We start from the raw sequence: 25,784 nt of genomic DNA on the forward strand, positions 1-25,784 counted from the left end.
GGTGCTTTGTCCATTTTGTGCGAAGCACACAGAAATATTTCCCCGATAAATCGTTTTTAATGCAAAGTGCGTGTTTGCTCCCACAGAGGCTGAATGGGAATATCTGGGCTTGCAGCGTGTGAGTCGGGAGGGAAGAGGGTGCAGCGCTGCCGGCTGAGTCAGTAGCATTTGTCATTTATTGTGTGCTAGCCCGCATTGTTCCCGTGGGCAAAGGAGCGGCGGGGTGATGGCACTGTTAGTGTTCACGGGTACTTCAAACAGAGAAGCATCTATTCCCAAACAATCGATCTCGTTGATGCCTAATTGACTATCTAATAGCACCTATCAGGACATCAAAGGAGACGCTGAATAACCAAGTTAGCATTTCCAAAGGGGAGCTGCCGAGGGTACAAACAGCCATCAGCTGTCCCACCGGCCAGAGCCCAGCCCGGGCCTGCGGCTGCCTGTGCCCCTGGGATTCCTGGGCCCGTCTGAAGCCGAGCAAACTGCCCTGTCTTTTCTGCACTTTTAGCCGTGTTGAAACCCTGCTCTTTCTAGTGAGTCTACTTACCTCTGAAGGGCTGCCACACCTCCCCAGGCTCTCTCCTCCTGCCCATTTGTGCAGCTAAACGTGTTTTTTAACATGTGGGGTTCGAATGTTGGGGTTTTTTGGTTTGGGTTTGCTGGGTTTTGTCTTTCTCAATGCGGTGGGTGGTGTTGCAGTTGTTCTTACTATCGTCTCCACTTCTGCAGTGTTGTCGAGAAGATATTGGAAAATCTGTGCTTTTCACAAAGATAAATGGCATCTGCCTATGAAGGAGCCACTATCCCAGGTCTGGTAGCCTAGAACATCAGCTCTTCATTTATTATAAATGTTATGATAGTTTGGTCTGTATACTCTTTTGGGTTTTGTTTGCATGTTTTTCCCCATGGTCTACTTACAAACATGGCTAGCAGATGGAAAATTTGTAACACAAAGGTTTGCCCAACTATGCTAGCTATTACTCCACTTGAGAAGAACTATTTTTCTGTTGGCATAAATATGTCCACTTTTTCTTATATTTTCGTGCAAAATCACTGTCATGAAGGCCTTGACACACCGACAGCATTTCTGGGCAATGCAAGTACTTCAGCATCTGGCAAAGGGTGAGCATCTAGTGTCTTGTGCAGGAGATGCTGCAGCCTGGATGGTGGGCTGGACCTTCCTCAGGCAGTACCTTCATGATGTAGAGCTGCTGCAGTCCTGCCTGTTCTCATGGGTTTATGCTTCATGTGTGCACAAAGCCCCAGATGAAATATTCCCAGGCATACCAGTGAGAGAAATCTGCCATTTGTCCTTAGAAGTCTTGTAGAGCTCACATGAGAAGAGCACCCTGCCCTGACAAAAGTATCTGTAATTATCACATCCTGGCATTAATCACTGAGCTGAAATTCAGGGTATCATACTGAGTTAAAAGAGTGCACAAGTTTTTGGTAAATTTCTTGTAGCAGCAAGCATGTTTCCTGTGAGTGCAAGGCTTACATACAAATGCAGACCAATAAATATTTGAAATGTGATTTGGAGAAATGAGTCCACTATGTTCTTAATACAACACATGTAAGAGAAATAAATCTGTTTTCCATATAATACAATATCCTGAAGTTCAGAGTGCACAGAATTCTACAGGAAAATACGTAATTTTTCCTGAAAACTTAGATTTCTTTTTCATCATGTTTATATATCACATAAATTGAATGCTGTAAACATTTCAAGTGATACAAAAGCATTTAAAGGAAGTAAGTTTGAGTGTGGCATGAGCCCTGTGTTACTGCAGGGTAAGGGGAAGATTTAACTGCAGCTGCAGGGCCTCTATCCACCCAGGGTCGTTAAAGTTTTCAGGTTTCTCAAGCTGCCACCTCTTTCTAATGGGAGCTACAATAGCCACATAACACCTTCCACACTTTTCCCATCTGTTCCAGGGTTTTGTGGTCCACAGATGCAGCTACTTTCATCTGGGGGGGGGGGGGTCCTAGTGTTGGGTTTAAATATCTTACTAAATAGGCAATTCAGATTGGGGTCTAATTAAAAAAAAAAAAAACAAACCAGTTTTCATTGACTTTCAGCAAACTGGGGCAGGTCAGCTACTTCCCTGTACTCCCAGCCAAATGAGAGGAGGAAATGGCAGCAGCTCTTCAGGGTCAATAATAGTTTCCTTCTATAAGACACATAAGGTATCAATGCAAATATTGGTCTCTTTGGGCACAGCACCGAGTGGACATCTCATGTCTGGTTTAATTTGGGCAGCTGGGGATGAATTGTCTCTCCCTAGAGGGTAGTCCTAAGGTGTTTCCGTGTGCCCGGGTGAAGCCTGAAGGGCATGGGGTACCCAAGGCTGCCTGGCTTGGCACAGGTTTCTTCTGCTGCAGAAGCAGTGGGGAAAGCTGGAAACAGGGCATTCTGCTTGCTGGGTAGGGCTGTGCTCAGTTTATGAGCTCCTGAATACCAGTGTTTTTCATGTATTCTCTCTAAACTTGTTTTTGATGAGGTTGTCAGGCTCTGCAGATCGTACACACTGCTTTACCAAGGACAACTTGCTGTGTATGAGTGTCCGTGTGGCAGAACGTGAGTTTCTCTGCTTGGATTTGTCCACACATGGGGTTATTCAGAAATTGCTGTTCTGAAATGAGATGGGAGATAACATAGTGATGCATTTGCTTCAGAAAAAGGGGGATCAAATGTAAGTGGAATAGTTCAGGAATAGTTACTAAATCCTAAAGTTATTAAAATGGATGTGCAGGCACTTAATTCATTTAGAGAACAGTGAGTGACCTATCTCTGACTCAAATGTGTCTAGGGTTTAAATGTTGTTATGTTACAGAGGTTTTTGTTGGGTCAGTGACACTCGCAAGCCTGTGGTTCTGATCTAGGGTGAGAATTCAAGCTCCAGCTGTATTCAACTTCTTGGGCATTTGCAGTGCCTTGTGCATATCGGCCAGAACGATAGTCTTGTGCCATCAGTAAGTGAAAATCCTTTAGTGTCTGTGCCCAGCGCTCCTCAAAGAGCAGAGCGATGTCTCTGTGAGGCAAGAAAGGCCTTTCTTATCCCTGCCCTGAGGGTCTGGTGTTGCAAGCAAAGCTTCAGGAGGCATCCAGCTCCCGGGATCTGTGGGCTTGGTAAGGTGTTTGCATTGCTCAGGTGCCTGGCTTTATCCCTCCCCTGGGGCCAGTGCGGGGATAAGCCGACTTTGTGGGATCTGGAGGGGTCGATAACGTGCTATCCATTCCCGCGGCCATGGAGTTATGGGAACACCTGAAACAATGAAAACGGGCAGCACGAATATGAGGGGTTTTTCCAAATGATTTTCAAAATAAACTGAGGAGATGGTTTGGTTGGGGTTTGGTTGACTTTTTTTTTAAGAGAAAAAAACCCCTCACATCGCCCATGTGTGTGGGAATCTAGATTAATGCTGTGCTTTAGAAAGAAAGACTCCTGCCCTGTTAGATCCAGGTTTATGGTGTCCAATCCTTCCGGTGGTGCATCCGAGCAGGAACTCAGGGAATTTTGGAATCTTTCTTGAAATTGAGGTCCTATCAGTGCATTTACCCAATTAGAGGGATCGATGCTCGCTCCCATTCTCATTTGGGCGAGGGCTAGAATGTGAGTTATTCAAGTATCGCTACTGCCGGTGCGGTAATTTTTACTGGCATGACCAAAAGCCCGATCGAAGATGAACAAAAGAACTTGGGGACGGGCTGAGCTGCCGAAATGCCCCTTTCCCCAACAAGCTCTGCTGGGAGATGTCTTGGTATCCTCCCTGCATTACAAGGGCATCGTCGTTCTCGGGAAGCGGCATGTGGATTGGGATAGTATGAAGCTGATGAGGTGCGAGCTCCGCTGCTCACTTAGTGCTTTGATCACTAAACGATTGGGGAGATGGGTTGCGTTTTCTGGCTAGACGGACGGCGCCAAGTTCAAACTGAGAAGGCCCGAGAATCTGCTCACCCCCAGCCTGGCTCTGGCCCCGGTGTGAGGGCTTAGCCTCGGGGATAGGGACTTCTTGATATTGGCCCCCCACGGCTGTTCCCAGGGAGGGGAGAGAACGGCGGGGCTGGCAGGCTCTCCCCGAGGTTCCTTGTCCCTCATCCCTGGCCCGGCGCCGTGGCTGTGGGTCTCGGGGCTGGTTTCGGACTTCTGTGCAATGCGGGAGCCCGCGAATGAAAAGGGAGCGGAAAAGCCTCGCTGCCAGAGGCACCCACGGTGTCTTCAGCCGCCCGTGTGCCGGGCTGGGGCTGCCCGTGCCCTGCCCAACAGGGGAGAGGGGCAGCTTTGCACTTCAAGGGGGTCTCCCCGGCCCCGCAGACACGCTGGAGCCAAGGGCTGTAGACATTTGCCAGACGTGTGAACTTTCCTCCTCGCTAGTAGCTGTTATCTGCGCTCGATTCCCACTTTGATGTGTGTTCGCACTTGCAAACGACCCCTCCCGGGACCGGAGCGCCCATATAAGAGCGGGCCGAGGCCGCCGGTGCCCCAGCCCCTCTCCGCCATGAGCCAGGCTCAGAGCCCTTCGGCAGAAACCAAGCCCCACGGGCTCAGGCCCCACATCTGCTGCGCGCCCCCTCCCCGCGCCCCCACCTCGCTGGGCAGTCCCACCCTGCTGGTCAGAGCCAAGCCCCGACGGGGCAGCCCCCAGCCGGGGCAGCCCGGGGACAGCGAGCCCTGCGCGGCCGAGCGGAGCCGAGACGACCCCCGGGACATGGCGGAGCCCTGCCCGTCGGAGCCAGGTGGGTGAGGAGGGATGTGCTACGAGAGCGGGCTGGGGACACCTCGGGATCCAGGCTCCCGTCCGTGCTACTGCCCGGCGGGGCCGAGGGGAGGCGAAGGCACTGGCCCAGCCGGGGCAGAAGCCTCACCGCCACTCCTTTCTCATCCCTTTAGCCCCCGAAGGCGGCTGGCTCAGCGCCGACGAGTCCTCGGGCTACGAGAGCGAGAGCGCGGGCGGGGAGCGCGCCGGGGCCGCGGCGGCAGGAGCGACCCGCGGGCGGCAGCGCCGGGCACGGACAGCCTTCACCTCGGAGCAGGTCTGCCGCCTGGAGAAGACCTTCCAGCGCCAGAAGTACCTGGGGGCCACGGAGCGGAGGAAGCTGGCGGCTGCCTTGCAGCTCTCGGAGATCCAGGTTAGTCCCGCAGGAAGCGGATCCTTCCCGCCCTGTCGGGCAGGAGCAGCCGGGGTCGGCGGTTCCGTATCGGTCTTTCCTGCGATGAAGAGACGTAGCACTCTTCAGCTGAGTTTAGAGGGGGCTGTGGGATCCCTCGGGGTTACCACTCCGGGAAATTTGCGGCACTTTCTACCGGGAAGTTATCAAGTTTTGGGTTTTTTTATTTCTTAATGAGATAAACTGTCTTGGGTATACAGCGATCTGTGTAGACCATGCAGAGCTCATACCTCGTCTTAAAGACTTTAAGTGATTAATGTAAAATCCCTGAACGCAGCCACTCTCCCCTCTACATATCCCGCAGGTCCTCTGCCCTCTCTTGTAGGGCAAAAGCATCAGTCTAGCTGTGTCAATTCCATCTGAAGCAAAATGGCAAAAGCAGCTGAGATACTGTTGTTCATGTTGTTCATTCTGCACGTTACCTTTAGGCAAATCCCTGATTTGCCTCCTGCATCTCCCCTTCTTCTTTCTGTTGCTTAGATCAAGACCTGGTTTCAGAACCGGAGGATGAAACTGAAGAGACAGATACAGGACCACCAGCACAGCCTCGTGTCTCCTGTTCCACTCTACGCCTACGCCCCGGGGACCTCACCAGCTCTGTTTCAGGATGGTCCCCACTACCCCTTTGCTCCCCAGCACCAGAGACTCGTGCCTTTTACCCCTGTGCCTGCTGTGCAGTTCAGCTTCTCCTTTCCCAGATATGATGCATCGCAAAGCACCTACTTTATGGCAAACGAACTGCCGTACTACCACCCACACTTTCTCCCTCATCCTTCTTTCCATCCAGTTGTACAGAACAAAATGGACAAGCAATGCCATCCTGTATATGCATTATAGCGAAAAAGCAAAGGGGGAAAGTGTTTTATACTGTAATGTATTTCATGCTGAGGATCTGTTGCCTGATTTGGAAGAATGTCTTTATTATTTTAAGTTAAATGTAAAAATATATAATTTTATATTTTATAATTAATATTAAATATAAATAAATCTAGTCTGAAATGTGTTAGGTAGATGGTTTTCATTGCACATCCTCAGTTTTTCATAAATGTGTATATATATAAATAAAATCTGAACAGATTTATATGTGTTAACTCTATAAAAGGTTGCACTTGTGCAATGTAAACTGTGATGGTCCTCCTGTGAAGGTAATGGGTTTAGATGTTTTAATACATTTTAATACATTTTGTCTGACTTTCCTACCCTCCCACTGAGATAGTCTGTCTGGGGTTAAGTGTTTGGTAGCCTGGACAGAGAAACTGCACCTAGCTGCATGCACTGCATTTTGAGCTAAGTGCATCCTCCAGGAGGAAGGATAAGCTGCCGGTGAGTTTCATTTCTGGATATAAATCAAATATTACAAGTCCAATCCCATGTGAAGGTAGCAGCTGTATTAATCAATATTCAATAAGGCAGCGTGTCTTTAAACAGGAATTAAACAGATCAGGCCTTCATTATGAAATTTTAAAGTTTTACAATTGCCAAAACAAGCACTAGGCAAAAAAATTTTAGGTGTAATTCTGTCTGGTTCAAAGCCATATCATCTGAATGGGACTGTAACCTGACAATCTGGCCTTTGTCTCACCATTAAATACATATTATAATTGCATATTTTGCACTTGCACTTTTAAAATAAATTGAGCTATTCCCTTTAAGCATGTAGAGAGTTCAAGTTTTGGTTTAGTAATCCTGAAATTTGTTGGGTTATTTTTCTTCTTTTTTTTTTAGTTCTTCCTGGGATTGGTTTTCACTCCTCCTAAAAGCACATAGTTAACACTTCTTATTTCTTAATCTTGATTTTAATGAAGTTTCATTAATTCACCTGAAAGGCCTTTTAAATACATTACTTCATGCATTGTAGTCTAAATTTCCACCCTCTAATTCAGTGAGTCATCAAGGGTTTCGACTTAACAGCCTGAGGGCTTCTCACTTTTGAAGAAACTACTTGGAAGGGGTAATTTTCTGTAGAGTGTGTTCCAAGTGACCGAGAAATGTACAGGTTGTCCCTTCAGCTGTGGCTGTGTCACGGATCAGTGCTGCCCTGATGGGACACTGAGGGGGTGTGGTGGGGGAAATTCCCTCAAGCGTCTCTCAACTTCCCCTCCTCCCCGTTGTCTACTAAAGACTGATTTTAACTGAGGTCCTTCGGCCCCAGAGCCCAACGGGATGGAGGGGAGCTGGGATAAACGTTAGGGAGGCTGTCAAGTTGCAGCTGCAACTTTTGGAAGTAAAAAGTGAAGTATTTTCTTTTTGAGGGTCCCAAGAGACCTGAATTGCTGAGCAATTCGTTTTCAGCAGCAGATTTAAATTGCAAGTATGCTTGACATTGGCATCAACATACATGCTTGCCAGTTAATTCCTTAGTCTCATCTCTCTTTAAGTGCATAAATGCAACATGTCCATCAAAAAACAGGTGAGACTTCTTTAAGAATGGTATAAAATACACACATAAAAGAGAATACTGGGCACCTCTTTCAGTATTGTTCATAGCATTTTTACCTTTGGTAACATTTTAATTTAAATTAATTTGTAGTTTACAAATATTTCCTGAAAAACCCACACTGAAGTAGAAAGGGCAAACTTTTTAACACCATTGCCTATTAAATGACATAGTAACTACATAAATTTCAGTGTAAACAATACTCCTTTTTTTTTTTTAGTGGAAATGCCTATGTGATTATAGATTGTTTTCTGAAAACTTTTAGATAGGAAAATTTATATAGAAATTTCCATGCAGCATAGTGAAGATTGTAAGTATAAAGAGAAATTTCATGCTGTTCCCTTCCATCCTCAGTATAACTTCTCTAATATGGGTAAATTATTTTCTCCTCTAATCAAACTTTTTTTTAATGTTAAAGAAAATAATCCAAAGAATCATCAATTTATTTAATATGACACAATAAGTTAAATAGTTTCTCTCAGAGATATTTGGCACTTAGATTACAGATAATTGTTGACATTTTTAATAGGAAGGAAGACCTGGTTGGCACATCAGTCTTTTATGTTCGGTGGTTATAGTCATTGCTGGAAGTACAGAAGTGTAACAAGATAACCCTGGGCTGGGAGGTAGTAGTAAAGCTGGACTTGGCAGCACCGGCTGAAGAGACTGAGCTGGAGCAGCAGGTAACAACAAGGCAGGGTTTGGCATAGCTGGGTGAAGGGAAACAGCAGAGGTAGCAGAGACATTGGCATCCATCCCATGAGGATAGCTGGATGTAGCCATATCTGGGTGACAGTGATAGGGCAAAAATAAGCCTGAGAAAAGAGCTTCTATCTTGGCATCTTGGGTCTGGCGTTTGAACTTCATACGACGATTCTGAAACCAGGTTTTTATCTGAGGATAAGAAAAAAGAGTCAAGAACCAAACCACTGGTCTCTTTTTCATGTATTAATACATGCTGAAGGAGGACAATGTTAAAGGAAGAGAATGCATTAACGGTACAGTGGTAGGGCTCATAATGTTGGTCTACATTTCACGCAGAGTTACTGTCTTCACATGCTGAAGAATCAAACCGTGAACACTCCATGATGCATGGCAAGATAGACACTCAGATTTGGACCAGGCCTGTAACTCAAGACTGGTGCGGTGGGGCTAAAAGGGAGTTCTGTTCAAAAATCCTGCAATGCATCAGTCAAATAAATACATAAGATAGGTAAGAACCAATTAGCCTGAAAATTGAGGTTCTGGAGATTGTGGAAGTACTTTTGCCCCCAGTCAAGTTTCAGCTTTTGAACTGCATCCATCGTTTTCCATTTGAACTTTGTCTCTGGAGGATCGGGAGCTGCGATGGACACAGCAGTGCCAGGCGAGGCGGCGCTGTCACCTTGCTCAAACCCATTTTCCGCCAGCGGGGTGAGGCTGGGCGGCTCGGGCAGCCGCACCTGCAGGAGCTGTCACTGTCACTGTCACTGTCACCCCAGGTCACCGGTGCCCGTGCGGTGCCCCCCAACCCCGCGGGGGCTCAGGGCGAGGCCGCGCTCACCTGGCTCTGGGAGAGGTTCAGCACGGCGGCCAAGCGCCGCTTCTCGCCGGCGCCGATGTAGCGCTGCTGGCGGAAGCTGCGCTCCAGCTCCTGCAGCTGCGCGGCCGAGAACTTGGTGCGGGAGCGCCCGGGAGCTGCGCCCGCCAACCCCGCTTCGTGCCCGGGGCTGCTGCGCTCCGCCGCCTCCCGCTGCCGGGCCGTGTCTGCGGGGACAGATGGGGGTTGAGACGGGGACCCTTCCCCCTGCGCCCCGGACCCCTCGGGAGGGGATCAGCGCCCGCCGTGCCCCTCCCGCCGGGACCGAAAGCGCCGCGGCCGCCGCTGTGCGGGGCAACCCGCGGGGCACGGAGTGACCGGGACTCACCGGGCAGCATCTGCCGGGCTCCGCCGCGGCTGCTCTGGGCCAGCCACTCCGCCGAGAAGGGACCCTTCTCCATGTCCCCCAGCGCTGCCGGCCCTCGCTGGAGCCGCCCCGGCGGCGGGGCAAACATTTAAAGCGCCTTCTCCGGCGTGGGTTGAAAAGGGCCAAAGCATCAAATGAGGCCGGGGACAAAGGACCTCATTGAGAGGCGCTTTAATCTCCCCTTTCAGGTGATTGTTACATCCGCCTAATCTCCGAGCGAGGTAGTTTGCAGAACTCAAGGCTGCCTGACCTGGCGCCAAGTTCAGCACGGAGTCGTCTCCTCACCACGTAGGTGCTGCGAGTTGCATCACGGCCTGGGCTTCTCCACGCTGCCCGAGCTGCCCGAGCTGCCCTCGGCCCCCGGGATTTTCAGTCTTTATCTCCCGCTATGAAGGACAAGGATTCAGAAGGGATAACAAAGGAGGACAGGGAGAAGCCTCTTTTATGAGTCTTACCCCCAAATTTTGAGCCCCTCTTGCATGTTTGATGCAAGGCTTGAAAGAATCCCCTTGCCTTTCTATCAGCAAAGGAAGTAGGGACGTGAGGTGGGAACAAGTCAGATAGGAATCATGAAGAAACACTGACACAGTATCTTGCCAATGCGCCTGTGAGGAACTCAGTGCTCTTTATAAGTCTGAGTGGATAGAGGTTGTTTGAGCTTGGAGTTATTCGGAAAGTGCAGGGTTAAATGTTTCTGTGATGCTGTCCATGAGGCAGAGTGCTGCTGTCAGGGGCCTCATCTTCCTCTGAAGTCTTAGGTACACTTGTTGACTTCAGTTCATGTAGTATCAGAAATTTTAAGAAGTCTTCAGGGAGAGAATGGTTGAAACTAGAGTACAGCAGTATTAGCATAGCAATTCGTTAAATCATTTTTGGAAAACAGGGTGGGAAGTTAATTTGAGTTCATGCTCATGAATTTATTTAAGAATAAGATTAAGCAATGAGCAGTTATGTGTCAGGATATTATACAGGATAAGAAACACTGAGAACAGTACTTGTTCACTTGAATTTATCTGTCCGTGCCTTAAAACGCCATCTCCTTTCCCTGCAGCCCAAGAAAGAAATGTGTGCATTTCAAAGTAAAAAGTTCTGATGTTCTTATGAAGCAGATCAAAGAAGAGGAGTGTAAACTGTGTTCAGAGGCAGTCTGTTCAAGGATGATTCAGATAAGGGTGAGAAAAGAACCACTTTTACGGTCTGAAGTGGGCCTGGGATGGCACAGTCCTTATCCTCTGCAAACACGGGCTAACACATTTACAGGTTGTTTCGGTAAACAGTCAGCGCTGCTTGAGTTTATACAGTCAGAGATAATGAAGCAGCTTCCACGCGGAGCGGAACACGTTTGAGACAACATGATAATTCTTAGACTTCAAAGAAATTCATCTCACCTTTTATGAAGGGTGATGTATTTACAGTGAGCTGGCAAACGTAAGATAATGCCACACTCCCAGGTCTCGTTCTCCTTAGGTTTTCTATATTTTCTCGGGTAGGAATATTATTTTCTCCCATAAAATGCAATGGAATCTGCATGCCTTTTTGTTAACTGTGCTGAAGCGTGACACATGCAAGAAATTTTTGCACTGGTTTTGAAAATTCTTCATACATTCATTCATCTGCTTTAATAAATACTTATGATCTTCGTGTATTAAAAAAGAGAAAAACACCTATTGAATATCTACCTGGGCAGTCTGGTTTTCTCTCTTTCTTTCTTTTTTTTTTTTTTTTTTAATTTAATAAACATGACACTTCTAGTAGGTGACTACATGTGCTTCGAGGTAAAGAAATGACTTTGCAGACCTGACACTGATGTTTTAGAGAAAAGCTTTTCTGACTAAGTTAACAGGGACAGTAGCTGCATTGTCTTCATGTGCTTCTGATTCCACCCCTGGCAATTTGCAGCTCTTAAAAGCAATTAAGATGCAAGTTGGAAGTTACAGCTTTTCTTTTTAGTAAAAACCAATCCAAACCCAACCCCCTCTTCCTCCTCGCCCCTTAGATTCAATAACGTTATGGGAAAAATTATTGGGAAATAATTCAGTGTTCAGGACCACTTTTCTGAATTGGACCATTACAAATAATGGATCCTTATTTTTAAGTTAGTCTTTTTCCTAGTCTTAAAACCCTGCAAATTAATCCTGGAGAAAGTAAAGTTTGGTCTGGAAAAATGAGTAAGTACTAGACAATTTCTGAAGTGAATCACTTTAATTTTAGTGTTACAGGTAACATCTAACCAGAGGATTAGCAAGACGTGATTCCCTTGTTATATTAATGTTTCTGCTGTTGATTACCGTTGTGCTTGTTTTAGTAGATGAACAAATGTCTTGAAACAGCAAAGTTTTTGCCATTATGTTGGCAGTTCTTATATTTGTGTCTCAGTGTTAATGAAATTTGTGGGTTTGTGGGTATTTTGCTTTTTTTATCTTGCAATCATTGATCATGTTATTATCTGACCATACTGGAATAATCGATTGCACAATTTCAAGAGAAAAGCCTTAATTTCAAAAGACACAGGAAGCTAATATAATATTTTATTTTTCTCTTAGGAAAACAGTCTCTCAGACTCATGCTGTGGTTTAGCTTGCAAGGCTTCCTTCCTATTTTTCTCATGTAGCAAACCATGTACAGACATAGAATGAAAGTGACGCTGGTGGCTGTTTCAGACACTGGCCCTTTTATTGGAAACAGAAGTAGATGATATAATGACTAAATTTTTCTGTGCTGGCATGTGACCACTAAAATAGATATATGGTGTTCGATTATGTTAGAACATAAATATATGTTTTGTTTGGGTTTTAATGGGTTTTAGTATTGCTACTGTGATTTTTTTTTCTCCCCTGTAAGATCTTTCTGTTATGTTTTCTTTGGTTGATATTTAAAATTTAGAGACTTGGGGTTTTGTGGTGTGTTATTGATTGATGGATTTTGGGGTGGTTGTGTCCTAATTAACAACAATTTTTTTTTTTCATTTGTCATTTGACCTGCAGTGTTAGAACTACACAGGAAGCTTAACAAAACTAGAAGTGTCAGTGGCTGTGAAGGCGATAAACACAAGTAAAAATGCGCTTGAAATAAATTATTTTTAAAAAATGCTAATGTTCATGTTGTTGGATGTTATTGTGATGATTTACCTAAGATACAGAGCATGGCTTGAGGCAAAGCTCCCATTAAAGGCACTTTGATGGAGTGATCGGATCTCATAAGCAACCATCACATGAGAGCAATTACAAGTCAAAAGGTAATTGCCGTGTGTTTCTAGCTAGCAATTAACATTCGTCAGAACCTCTGATGAAACATTTATCCCATTTTCCATTGATTATTAGCTCTTTTTATGAACACGTGGACTACAAAACCCATGATGATCAAAACTTTGAATGTCAATGGTAAGCTGTAAGTAAGTGTCGTGGAGGTGTAACTGACCCACATTTTACTGCAGCGATTTAATCACAGCTTTTCTTGGCAGAGCCCTCGGTGAGAATGTTTTGTAACACTCAGAGCTGCCCTTTCTGTTGTCTGTTTAAGTGTCTTGTTGCAATAACTTTATTCAGTGTCTCATAGTTGTTAATGTTTTTAGTAATTGCATCAGTTGTGAAGCAACTTTCCTGCAAAGCAACAATTATTCTGCTCGTGTTGGTTTGAGCACAGAAAATATTAAAGCATAGAAGCTGTAGAAGGATTTGTCAGTATGGTAGCAAGGAAAAACACTGAAGAGAGGTTATTAAGTTACTTTAGCCAATATTAAGGACATTCATCAGATCAAACCACTATATACTACATTAATTTCTATCTCATACAGAGGACATGCCTATCTAAATGAAACATGTTGAGTAGTACTACCAGCTCTGCTGTTGGAAGGAATTGATTCACTCCTCCTCCTTTTTTCCATATTCTCTGAGTTTATGTGACGCTCTGATATTTCAGGGAGTCCATGTAAATTTCAAAGCTAGCAGGAAACAGGGGGAAAAAGAAAAGAAAATAAGAAAATAAATTTTTTAATTTTTTTTTTTTCAGCTTTGAGTCATATCCTCTCTCTGAAAGGTTGGATGAGCTCCTTAACTCGCACAGAGCAATGCTTGAAGCATGGAAAGAAGGAGGAAGAAACAGGATGATTCGTGTAGTAGTGAGTAGATTTGTTGCTTTATATAAGTAAATGCAGGTGTCTCTACAGTCAGTGTAATTCCTCATTTTCTCCAGAATCAGAGACTAAGGCAGAGCAAGGTGAGAATGGATTGATGTGCACAGGCAGATGTAACTGACTAGTAAATAAACGCTGGATTTTGAATTCGACTTTTACTTTCACGGCTTCCTTTTTGCCATCTTTTCTAGATGTTTGCCCCTGCACTTTGCTCTCTGCTCCCTGCTCCAGCCGGCTGGCGCGGGGCTCGTGTGTCAGCGCCCGCTGTCGCCGGGCAGCGCTGGGGACAGACGGAGTCACCGCGCCGGGGCAGCGCCGCCCGCCGGGAAGTGCCGCATGTCCCTTCGTCGGGAACTGCTTTTCTTCCTTAAATGACATCATACGATAATGGAAAAAAACAAAACCAAACCCTTTTAATGCAGAACGATAATTATTTTTTAAAATTAAAATGCTGCCTAATCTCAATTTAACCCCCTTGAAATAATTATACGGCACGGGGGAAAAAAAAAAAAAAGGGGAGATTTTTGTTTAAAAAAACTTGACCAATCTCTCAGGAAACCTGACCCTGACAGAAAAATCAAGTTGTTTGCTATGTCACTAGTCTTTCTTCATTGTAATACTTTTTTGTTTTATCTTTTCCTTCTTCACTTGATCTACAGCTTCCCATATCTGTAGCTGTGAGGCTTTGGTCCTGCAGAATGGAGGAGTATGGGGGGGGGAGGTAAAAACTATTGGACTGAAAGGACTGAATTCAGACCACATTGTAAGGAATGTTTTATGAACTAGATTTAAGATTGTATGAATAATGTCAGCATGTTTTTACTTTTAAACTTCTGGCAGTTTGCATAATAGTTATAAAGAATACTTTTAAAAATAAATAAATAAATTCACAGTGTGGATGCCTATCAAAACTGACTATCAACAATGGGAAAAGATACATTTTACTGGCAGGAATAAGCATTGTAACCCCACGTTCTGAAGGCGTTTGTACTACTGAAAGGAGCGGCTTGCAGAAAGGGAAGAGCACAGAAAAAAAACCTTAAAGGCCCAAAATTCTTCCATCCTAGCAACAGATCTTGTCTTCCAATGAGCTCCAGTCCTTCCTTTCCTTCATCCGTGCCTTTGTAAACCCTGTGCCCCAGGATTTGCCATTCCTGTGTGCTCCCAACGTGTCCCCAGCTCGCTCCCGGGGTCGGCAGGGGGAGCGCCGGGAGCAGAGACTGCCGGAGAGACCGCAGCTCAGGGCAAGGGCTGGGAGAGGCTGAACCCCAACGGGCTGAACCTCTCTGGGGCTCTGCGACATCTAATTGTCCTGTCCAAGTACAGAGAGACGGGACAAATAGAGCTCATTGATTAAAGTGCTGTAGCATTTGTTTACTAGACCAAGAAATCCTTACCAAGTTGGTCCCAAATTGCGCTGTCTGAGGTCGGGTATCGAGACAGCCTTTTTATGCTTTGCTTTCTCCCTTTATGCTCACATGCATGCTGTGTAAATTATCGATAAACTGCAGTTCTTTAGTGAAAAAAAGCCCCACGAAGTTAGCAAAAACAAATATACTAAGTTGTTTTGGTGGATTTTTTTCCCCTGTTGGCTGGTTCTGGTTTGCTTTTTATTTTTTTTAACCCAAAGCCAAGAATTTTTCTCTTTCCTCTTCCTGTCTTTGGTAAGAATAAGCTGAGGATCAGAAAATCAGCCTGAATTGGCCCAAGATAATCAGGAGGAGAAAAAAGCTATGGACTGCTCCTTTTCAGCATCAGTGAGCTGTTTATTCTGCTCAGTGTTTCATATAGATCTGCAACTGTGTTTTTCACACAGAGTAATGAAGCTGACCTATTGGCATCTTCAGAAAAAACAAGTTTCCTGTGTATGCTGGAATAGTATTTGAAGCTCAGTGAGCAATGCATGTAAATGTTCATAGTGTAGTATGTTGCTGCTAGCTGTGTTGTTTTTTGTAGCAAAACCCCGTATTTGGATGTAAGGACCAGGATCCCTTACTGCTTTTCCACTGTCACTTATGGCAGTGCTGACAGGTGGTGTTTAGAGATGAATTAAGTTTATGGGTGTCTGTGAGTCTTTGAAATAGGCAGAGATGAAGATTTTTCTCTAGGACAAATCTGTCATGGGTATTTTGTGTTAGGCAAACTGAGTACAGGGGAAGCATAAAAATGTTTTTCTCACACTGCAATTCCAAAAAGGTTCCTAACTGTACTTCCAGCTTAAGCAACTTCTGCTTCTCCTTTTTAATCTTTTTCCTTATGCTGATGCAGCTGCTTTTGCAGGCACAAAAGTAATCAGATCAGGGAAATAATTCCACTAGGAGGGGGTAGCAGAATGTTTTGTCTGATACTTCTTTCCCCCTCCCCCCCCAAGGTAGGTTGATTCTCTGATTTACTTTAAAGCCCACAAACTGTGAAGAAAAGGTAGGAATAGGGAGTCATGGGAACTGCAGGATACTTGTCATGTAATGCACAATGTTTCCAAACATGAGGGCATGATTTCTGAAAAAAGACACCTTGTGTTCAATTTTTCCCAGCAGTTACATGAGCAATGACAAACAGAATGAGCAGTAGGAGGGTATTTGTGTGAAGGAACTTTGTTAAATTTTTCCCTGCCCATGAAACTCAAGCAGATATACAAACTGTAATGCAGTTGCTGGACAGTGCAAGCCTTAATACCGATTTTCTCTGTATTGCAATGTTCTCTGCATTTTTCCAGCCCTTCATTTTAAACCACTGAATATTTATTATTCCAAAATGTGACACGTGCTTTGGTATGTTATTTTCATTGCATTATTCCGTAAGCTCCTCGTAGCAAAATATTTTCAGGCAGTGAAAAATATATTTATAGCTAAAATTCTAAATTTAAGTCTTGCAGAATGGGATCATCCTGTCCTTTCCATCTAGGTTTATTGCTCCCACTTAAAATTATTTTTTATGGTAATTTGAGTGTATCTTGCACTGTGCCAAAAAAAAGAAAAGAGGGAAAGGTCTCTCCCCTCACACTTTAGCCATGTTTTTTCTCTCCTTTCAGCCTTGTTCAGGGAGGTGTTTAAGCATAGGCTTGTGGTTTGTATTTGAAAGATGAAACACAAACTGGATAGAGGTAAAACCTCCTGCAAATTATCTGTGCTTCACTGTCCCATCATTGCCCCACTCCTCCTCCAGATTTGCTAGCTCTGGTCCCAATACCTGTTTGGAGTTTTACCAGTTATAGGTCCTGTTGTTTCATCATTTTAAATGTGCCTACAAAGACTGGGGTTTGGGAGCAATTAGAGATCTCTTATGGCTTGCAAAGTTTTCACTTTAGCCACGAAAGGTGGGACCTGTGATATTAGCAGGGAGAACTAGATTTGCTCTCCTTAAAGGATTTTAAAAGCATTAAAAAACTTTAAAAAATTCAGCAACTCCAAACCATACAAAAGAGGTGTTTTTTTATCAGTTCATGTTGTTCAGTTCAATCTTGCTGCTTGCTTTGCTGCTACCATGTTTGTTATGGTTGATATTTGGCTTGCTATTTTTATAGATTTCACTCCTAACTCAAACACTTTATTTCCATCTATTTTTGGTAATGGCCAAGATGATATTATTTCTATTAGCTTTGAATTTCAACTGTGCATTCTGTGTTGTAAGAAAAAAAAAAAGGATCAGTTGTAGTCCTGTTGCATAGGGATCTGGGACTTCTTATAGGCTAAGTTTACAAGAGATATATTAAAGGTAAAATATACACTTTTCTGGTGCAATTGCTTTTCAAATTTTATATTAATGTGAAATTTCTGTGAAATATGAGAAACTGTAAGTTATGTGGAAAGGTTGTCTTTTGTTTATTTATACTTTTTTTTGTTTGTTTTGTATGTCTTTTTTCCACCTTTTGTGCAGTAATTCTGGAGATTCCTTTTGATTTTAATGACTGTTAATAGATTTATTATTTTTTCATATTAAAAAACCCCTTAGAAGCTCTCTTTACCATAAGCTTTAATATGAAGTCAGTGAATAAAGATATGGGTGTGATCGTAATTTTTAATTGCTTTTTGAGAAAAGAGTTATATGTGAATAGAACAGGCCTCTGACACTATTAGAGATAAATGGAAGGTAGCTTCCTAAATATTCATTTAATATTGAATAGTGTAGCATAACAATAACCACCCAGTGAAATGACTTGTAAGGCACCTTTTTTGGCTCTTTCTGAGCCCACAGCTTTACACTTGTTAGAAATTGTGAAGCAGTGTAACACAAACTTTTGATCTGTGACTGAAACATAAGATCTTTATTTGACATGTGTAAGGTACAGTTACATTGTTTCATAAAAGCAGTATTTTTCCCCCAGAATTGATGTGATACATTGCTGTTTAGAGTAAATGAAAATAATTGGACAGAAACATAAGAATTATATTTAATGACTCTTTTTCTGCTAAATGAAATGAGCAAAGAGAGCTTCCACCTCCAAGATACCTGTGGGTGAAAGAAAGAAAAAAATATTAGTGTGTTTTTAATTTGCTTTATTATTAACTGAGATTTACAAGAGAAGATTTTGCAATTCCACACATGCAGGCATCATGTAAAACATATTTAGGATCCAAAAGGATAGCATTCTAAGAATAAATGATATATTACAGACAACCCACTTAGGTGGCATTTGCATGACTGGGCTTTACACACCTGAATCTGCATTACCTGGATTCAGTGAAGGCTGATTCCCAGCATCTGTGAGAGAGGGAGAAAAATTGCATTTTGGCAGTTTGTGTGACTGCATTTCCATCATTTTCAATTGGGCATTAATGGAAATAAGGGCTATAGATGTAACTTCTTTGCTATGCATATTTTACACAGAACATTAGACCAAGTGATGTAATAATAATAACGTAGCTGGAGAAACGCTTAAAATATGACTGTTGTAATAAACCAGGTTTTAACGGGAAACCAACATTTAGCTGCTAGATCAGAATAAATAGTGCCAGTATTTTTTAACGCAGGTTTTGAGGGTTAATTGTGAGTTTCATAAATTTACCTTCCATTTCTTCACACATCTGTTTTCTCTGAACAATTCTACCGTTGCCTTTGCAATGCTGCTTGAGATGAGTGGTGAAGTACCTCAGCTGCCCCATTTTCCCATGCCCTATACCTCTTTAGAAGCAATTCTCAAAGAAGTATATGCATAGGAAAAAGGAACAACGAACCAGATCACGATCCACTCCACTTGCTGCAAGAGTAAACCTGGAATATAAACGTATGTATTAGGGAGAATAAAACCAGTTTATATTCTTTATACAGTACCATTTCTTTTGAACTACAAGGCTGTTAAAAACTAGTGCAGACTAAAACAGAGGTTGAAGCATGAGATAACCAACATTAATGCATAGGATTCAGCAGAGACTCAACAGTACTTAGTATGTTAAAAATTCATCATTGCATATTTTTTAAATACTCACAAGAAAGTGAAGAGTTCTTAGAAAAAATGAAGTGCAGCTCTGTAGACTTGACCTGAAAATTAGTTACAAGTTAGTAACAATATCCCCATTTCAGTATATTGCACGATATTTGAGGTTTTTATAAGTATGACCTGAGAAAAGACTTATTTGAATTACTGAACAAATGCAGGAGAGAGAGAAGGAGAGAAAGTCTGTAAATTACAAAATATGGCAAAATCATCACTACCAGCAGCAGTAAGACTTACCTGGTTCGCCGTCTGATGCTTGAAGTGCAGTAACTTCGTTTTCATGGGAATTTATACTTTGTTCAAGACCTTGAGGAAGTATGAACTATACAGTGTTACTGTTTTCTTAAGTGATAATTGCTTTGCCCCTTGCCAAGGTATTTGCTGCACCTGCACATTGGGTACACAAAAAGAGCTGTTGAAAACATGGGAAGCGTTGCTCCTGTGCTGGGGGAGTGCAATAGACAACGGAACTGATAGGAATAATTGAAGTGATGTCTTGAAATGTGCGCTGAGAATGAAAATTTATCGTCTGTGTTTTCTTTCACATACGTCAATGGTGTTTGGAAAGTGTAAATCTGTGAGAGGACTTTTTGTTCTCAAAGCCTGTGCTGTGTTTTCAGCCTAACCCCCCTTTTCCCCAGCACACTATTTTGAGAATCTCTATCAATGTCCTTCACTTGCAAATACGGCTTTACTGGGAAGATAGCAAGGTCTGTGTACAAGGCTTTCCTCTGCTTATCCAGGCACCAGTGAGGCTCTGTGCAGGATGCCAAGGCTGGGAAACATCTTTCACTGTATTTAGTCTTATTTGCTAACAAATTCATTAACCATTTGCTTTCAAGTTGCTGTCTTTCTTTTAGGACATTCATTGTACTGTAAAACTGCATCTCCCATGTAAATATTTCTGGTTTATATATAAGAAGTCTGAAATGATCAGCTAAAATTGTTTGGAAGTGGTTCAAATTAATTCAGAGAACTACAGTGTCACAAGCAGTCGCAACACTAATTGTTACATGCTGTTGTTTATTCATAAGTTTGGACAATCCTGAAATTCATTGTGTGTTCTTTCTGTGCCAGAAGCTTTCAAAGTTTCTTTAACTTCCTAATTTTCCCTTTTTAATCTCAGGTTCAATTTGTTCCTTTCTGTTGTAACAAACAGTCATTGCATTCTGATTTGTATACAGTACCCTGAATAAAAAAAAATTCTCTGTTTTTCAGTTTAGGATTAATGTTTCCCTAGATTTTTACAAAGACACAATTGATTCTTTCAGTTTTTCTTCGGAGGGGTTCTGTGCTTCTGAAGCCATCCCAGCTGTGACCTGAAGCAAGTACTTTATGTTTTGTGATTTTTAATGTGCAGTGCTTACTTCCACTCTGCTGGGTTTTCTGCCTTCAGTCATACAGTTATGTCACCTGGAAAGAGAAGAACTATACTGTGCAAAACCAGAAAGTGTTCAGAGCTGTGAACAATTTCTGTGAACACATTTCAATAGCTTTTCATATAATAGGTGTGCTAAGGGAATTGTCAGTCTTGGTTTTGCTGTGTGATGTTCTGAGAGAGAGTGAAAGAGAGAGATAAGGTTGTTTGGTTTTTTGTTTGTTTGTTTGTTTTCCTGGGGAGTTGAACTGAGTTTCTGGATTGGCAGCTGGAATATAGATGCTGTTTCAGCTCTAATCCTGAGTTCTAGGTAGGCCATCCAGTGCCCTCAGATGGTGTGTGAAGCTCTGGTTAAAGGCTCTATCCACAGCAGACCATGAGGAAATCTGGTGTGGGGTCTGAGGGTTCTGATTGCAGTCCTCACTGAGAGTAATAAGATTGCTCCCTTGTGTGTAGAGTACTCTTGATTTTTGTGGTTTATATTTGCTATTATTTATGTGGATTTGGAAAGTACCTGCTACAGCTGATTTGTAATGTATCAATCTTTCTTTGGAACACAATTAAAGCTGGTTTTGATTTGGATTATAGAATTAAACCTCTATTAAACTGTGTTTCATTCAGAAATGTAAGTAGAGCAGGCAACTTCAAAATTTTAGAAAAAAAATTCTAAAAGAACACACCAGTCAATCTTTTGCCTTTGATGTTGAATACAAAGTGGTGACCTAATCCTTTTTAACCTCAAGGCATGTTTTCTGAAATGTATTCCATTCAGGCACTTCTCTGAAAGACACATAAATTTGGTAACTAGTGTAAAATAAATATCCTGAAATTTTTATGCATTCAAGAATTGATGTTTCCAATATTTTATGTGTTGTATGTGTAATTTGATATCATAAATACTTAACAACCACTTCCTATAAAAAGACTCACGCAAGCTTTGTGAAACTGATTTTGACATGGCCAGAGAGGATAAAGCAAAGTTTCTTAAACAAAAGCAGTTCAGGCCACCACCCATCCTTCACCATCCCAGTGCACTTGTTATTAATTTACTGATTACTGCTCTGGGGAAGAGAGAGTGTTTGTCATTTTTAAACTGATATTTAAAATCTAGTGGTCTAAGTAAAGAACATTCTTGACTGGATGTAGCTGCCAGTCTTTGAGCACACTGTCTGAGCAGCCTCTTTCAAATGTTAAAGCTATTCCAGACTGCTCCTCTAAAACACTTGTAACTTCTATTTCCATGAATGCTTGTTGCAGTGTAGTTGCAGCCAGAAGGTAAAGCTAACTGTGCTGTAACACAGAGATGTGAGTGAAAGCTCTAGATTTATCTTCCATCAGATGCATGATGTATAATATTTGAATTGTAGCTTTGAAAGAGAATAGATTGGAATGCAATTTATTGGACCTATTTGGCAGCTTGGAAAAGTATGATTAGGCTGGAAGCATGGTTTTCGTGAAGTAGAAGATATAGTAGCAGATTTAGAGGTCACTATTACAACATACTCTTTACATTCAAACTAACTTCAAATTTGTGGAATAGTATTCCTCAGAAAACTTCTGATATGACAAGGTCAGGCCTTTTCTCTTGTGCTTCTCATGCATTTTAATGTATTATTTGTAGCATTTGTGATAAACTCTATAACAGAAAGCATAACTAAAAATACTGAATACATAATATTTATATATAATGCTTTGGAAGTTTAATATATTAATATTCTGCCCAGATTCAGTTTATTTTGTGGATATAAAGTACTTCACTGTTTGGTGCCTAAAGTCCTAGATGTTTAGCCTAAAAGTAGGACCACTGCAAGTTCATTTCAGGAAAATGCAATGATTGCATAAAACCATCAGTGAGTGATCCTTGCAAAAAATATTCGTTTGCACAAAATCCATTTGTAGAACAGTATATAAGCAGAAGAGAATGAGCATTCTTGTTTGCAAATGCCAAGTCCTAATTTTCTAACAACATGCATTATTCTATTTTCTTTTTTTTTAATGAAATTGCCTTAAAGTGAAGATGCATGAAATGTGAGCAGATAGTTGAAGCATAAATTATAAAAACTATGCTACTGTCAGGAAGGGTAATGGTCAAAGCTGTTGGAAAGAAAGCTTGCATATTTTGTCTGAAAGAATTAAGCTGGCAAATATCTTAACTGCTAAAAGAACACAAGATATAGTAGTTGGCCTTCAAAAGTGTTGTTTCTGGGATAAGTCCTGTGAACAAAGTTGTTTGTGTGCAAACTGCAGGAAGCAACTTAGAAAATCAACAGAAATAAGCTCATATTCAGAGATCTAATTCAGTGTCCAGTGAAGTCAACAAAAGATTCCCAGCAAAACCACAGGAATCTCAAAATCTTTGGGGTGTTTTTTCTCCTTTTGTTGTGACGAATGTATGAAATGCCAGTATTTTACACATCAAAGCTGAAACCCTGCTTGACTGTACAGCTGCACTAGAATTCCAGCACAACTAGTAGAATTATTTGGTTTTAAATGAAGATATTTGATCTGATTATATTAAAGTTCTGCTTGATATATATTAAATAATACAAGCATGTCTTGAAACTACCCCAAAAAGATTTTCCTACCCTTCAATTGCCTCTTGCTTTTCTTTTAAAGGAGGAAAGAAAGACTCCTTTTCAATGTTTGATTTGGGATCAGTTTTTTTCTTCCCTGCAAGTGTGTAATTTATTTTCATTCAATGTACTGTTTAGCTTTTTGTTTGTAGGGTGATCTACTGGTAGAAATTGAACATACACTGTTACACTTTTCACTTATATGGTACAGAGTTTTCTTAAATTGGGCTACCAAAAAGAATCAGTTTTATTTTTCCACGTTAGGGCAGAATACATTTGAACTGTTTCTGGTGTGCTGATGCTGTCTGCTCTCTCCCTTGCAAGTGGTGTTTCTGAACTAAACTGTGATGCTCCATTATGCACCTGTGAAGTCATCCATCTCCAGAGTGTGATAAAGGCTGCAAGATGCTTTTGCACAGAAGTGTCTTCCCCAGAGCAGCAGTGAGGAAAGAAGCCAAAGAGCTGAGTAGCTGACAATTCCCTCCTGTCCTCAGTAGGACAAACAACTTGTTTCACAGTTCCCTGGAAAGGATTGTTGAGCTCATAGTAATATTATGGCTGTGGGATTAAGCTGCCCCAAGCCTTTAATCTCTACCAGATAAGTAGAGTGTAATGAATGCTCCACAAAATGGCTTTGCATTTCTAGCCTCTTATATCTGAACTATGTCTTCCTGTATGACCTGAGCTGATCACTCCAATTAATTCAGCAGTGTAGTATACTCTAACATAATTTGCATTTTAACTCCCCGCAGGCTGACTGACTTCAAGAAAAAGAAGTTGTGTTTCAAGTTGAGCATTCTTAGAAGTATTTGAACCATTGCCACCTTGTTTTTCACTAGAAAGGAGCACACAGAGCAGTTTTTAAAATTCTTCTCAAATTCTCTATGCTTGCAGGTGACTTCTCTCTCTTCATTCATTGCACTTCATTAGTGCACTAATTGAAGTACCAATGGGTTCAGTATAATACTAAGAAGCCAGCATGTCCAAAGACAAACCTTGATGAACCTCTTGTTCATCTTTGTGGGAACATAGAGAAAAATATTGATGGAAGGTAGGATAATTCAGGTAAATCCTTAATTGAGTCAGTTTTTAATCTTTCTAAAGGTTCTGTTTCTTGACATCAGCAGAGAAAATCTTACTAGAGCACTGTTACCTCTTTGCTTTTCCTCTCAGTCCCAGCCATGTGCCTCTGTTGCTTATTCTGTGCTGATTTTGGCTTTTGGTGTCCCGCTTCACAGGCCAATTCAACTCACTAGTCAGTGCTCAACAGGGGATTAAAAAAAAAAAGAAAAAGTAGAAATAGATTCCCCATTTTCATAAAAGCAAGAAAGCAGTATTTGCTGGCCTGACTGCAGCACCACACCTTCAAAGTGCAAAAAGCCAGAATAGCAGCAATTTTTCTGTGCCTTGTCTCAGAATGGTGTTACTGCTGTGTGTGATTTCCACAGACCAGTTTTTATCTCAATCCAATTTAAAATTGACAAAATTTTGTAAAAATAATGCGTTTCAGATGTGCAGATTTCTTTCCCCTGTAAAGATGTGCATTGGCTCACAAGACTTCAAGCCCTTCAAACATTTTCCTGACTGATCAGTAAATGGCAGTAGCACACCTGAACAATATGTCACCCTCAAGTGTGAAGTGTCTCCTGCATCTCTGTAGAGACATCCCCAGCTGATGTCAGTGAGTAAGGATTTGTGGGGTGAAATTATGTTAATTCAAACAGCAAACCCTGAAGCTTTTGTGCTGTTCATTGAACAAAAGTTCATATTTTAGTATTTAGGAACTTGTTCAAACTTGAAAAATGTGCATTAATAGAGATTTCTGAATATATAATACTGCTGATATGTCTAGTCTTTAGTTTAAATCTGAATCTATTAATTTTGTAAACAATTAAGCTGACTGTATCCAAAAGCTTCACAGTCCCCAAATTAAAAAACATTATGTGCTTACACTTCAAAGAATAGTCTTATTTCAGTAGAATTAGTAATGTGAGTAATACAAGGAATGGAACACTTTTTGAAGGATATTATCTGTAAAGTAAAACTTTATTTAAAATATTTATACAGTATTTTTATACTTACAGTATTTACAGTATATTTATACAGTTTATTTATATCTTAATGTTTGACATCGTGACAAAGAGATTTATATTTTTTCCCAGTCTGTTATAGAGCCACAGGAGCAAATATTTTTGATCAGGTTCAAGCAAATTATCTTCAATTTTAATTACTCTGAAACAGAAATGGAGACAATACAGCAGCTTGTCCTACAATTCTGTCATTGAAGGTACACAACATTCTCAGCAGTCTCACTAACAAGAAGCAGACAATATTTTTTCGACATTCTTTGAAGTATCAATATTACCTTTAGAAATATAACAGACAGACAAATTCAAACAGCGGCCTTGGCAAAATACGAAAACTTCATTTAGCATGGGTACAAGTTGCTGATATCAAAGAAGCTGGGAAAGAAATTAGTGAGGAGACAGAATTATCTGCTTACCCTGCCAGAGGGAGTAACAGCAGAATTAACCTTGAAAACTGTTTGGAGAGCATTCTTGTGAAAACAGCATGACACAATGTTGAAGTTATGGATATGAAGAGGTCAACAGTTCTTAACTGATTGTGGGCAGTTACATTTTATTTGCTGTGGTTTTGAACTAATGTTACAGCAGACCTGTTTGTTCTAAAATTTCTGAGTACAAATACAG

General features: G+C 41.8%; 2 protein-coding genes and 1 long non-coding RNA gene across 3 annotated transcripts; 2 read left to right on the forward strand and 1 right to left on the reverse strand.

Annotated features, from left to right (window-relative positions):
- The first annotated feature begins 2,032 nt into the window (after positions 1-2,032).
- Positions 2,033-6,176, forward strand: LOC146435287 (homeobox protein vent1-like). Its single transcript, XM_085065140.1, has 3 exons — positions 2,033-4,741; positions 4,896-5,134; positions 5,654-6,176. Exons 1-3 carry the CDS (start codon positions 4,411-4,413, stop codon positions 6,008-6,010), a joined length of 927 nt encoding a protein of 308 aa, XP_084921266.1. The 5' UTR covers positions 2,033-4,410; the 3' UTR covers positions 6,011-6,176.
- Positions 6,177-8,037: 1,861 nt separating this feature from the next.
- Positions 8,038-9,974, reverse strand: LOC146435288 (uncharacterized). The gene is made up of 3 exons (XM_085065141.1): positions 9,518-9,974; positions 9,154-9,356; positions 8,038-8,504 (listed from the first exon to the last, which is right to left on the reverse strand). The coding sequence occupies exons 1-3, from the start codon at positions 9,642-9,644 to the stop codon at positions 8,133-8,135; spliced, it is 702 nt and encodes a 233-aa protein (XP_084921267.1). The 5' UTR covers positions 9,645-9,974; the 3' UTR covers positions 8,038-8,132.
- Positions 9,975-12,831: 2,857 nt separating this feature from the next.
- LOC146435289 (uncharacterized) lies at positions 12,832-14,404 on the forward strand. Its single transcript, XR_014853073.1, has 3 exons — positions 12,832-12,936; positions 13,565-13,673; positions 13,880-14,404. It is a non-coding gene; the product is annotated as an uncharacterized LOC146435289 (long non-coding RNA).
- The last annotated feature ends 11,380 nt before the right edge of the window (positions 14,405-25,784 follow it).

This window comes from Lichenostomus cassidix, chromosome 6, assembly GCF_008360975.1.
Source record: "Lichenostomus cassidix isolate B80296 chromosome 6, HeHo_3.0, whole genome shotgun sequence".
Lineage (NCBI taxonomy): Eukaryota > Metazoa > Chordata > Aves > Passeriformes > Meliphagidae > Lichenostomus > Lichenostomus cassidix.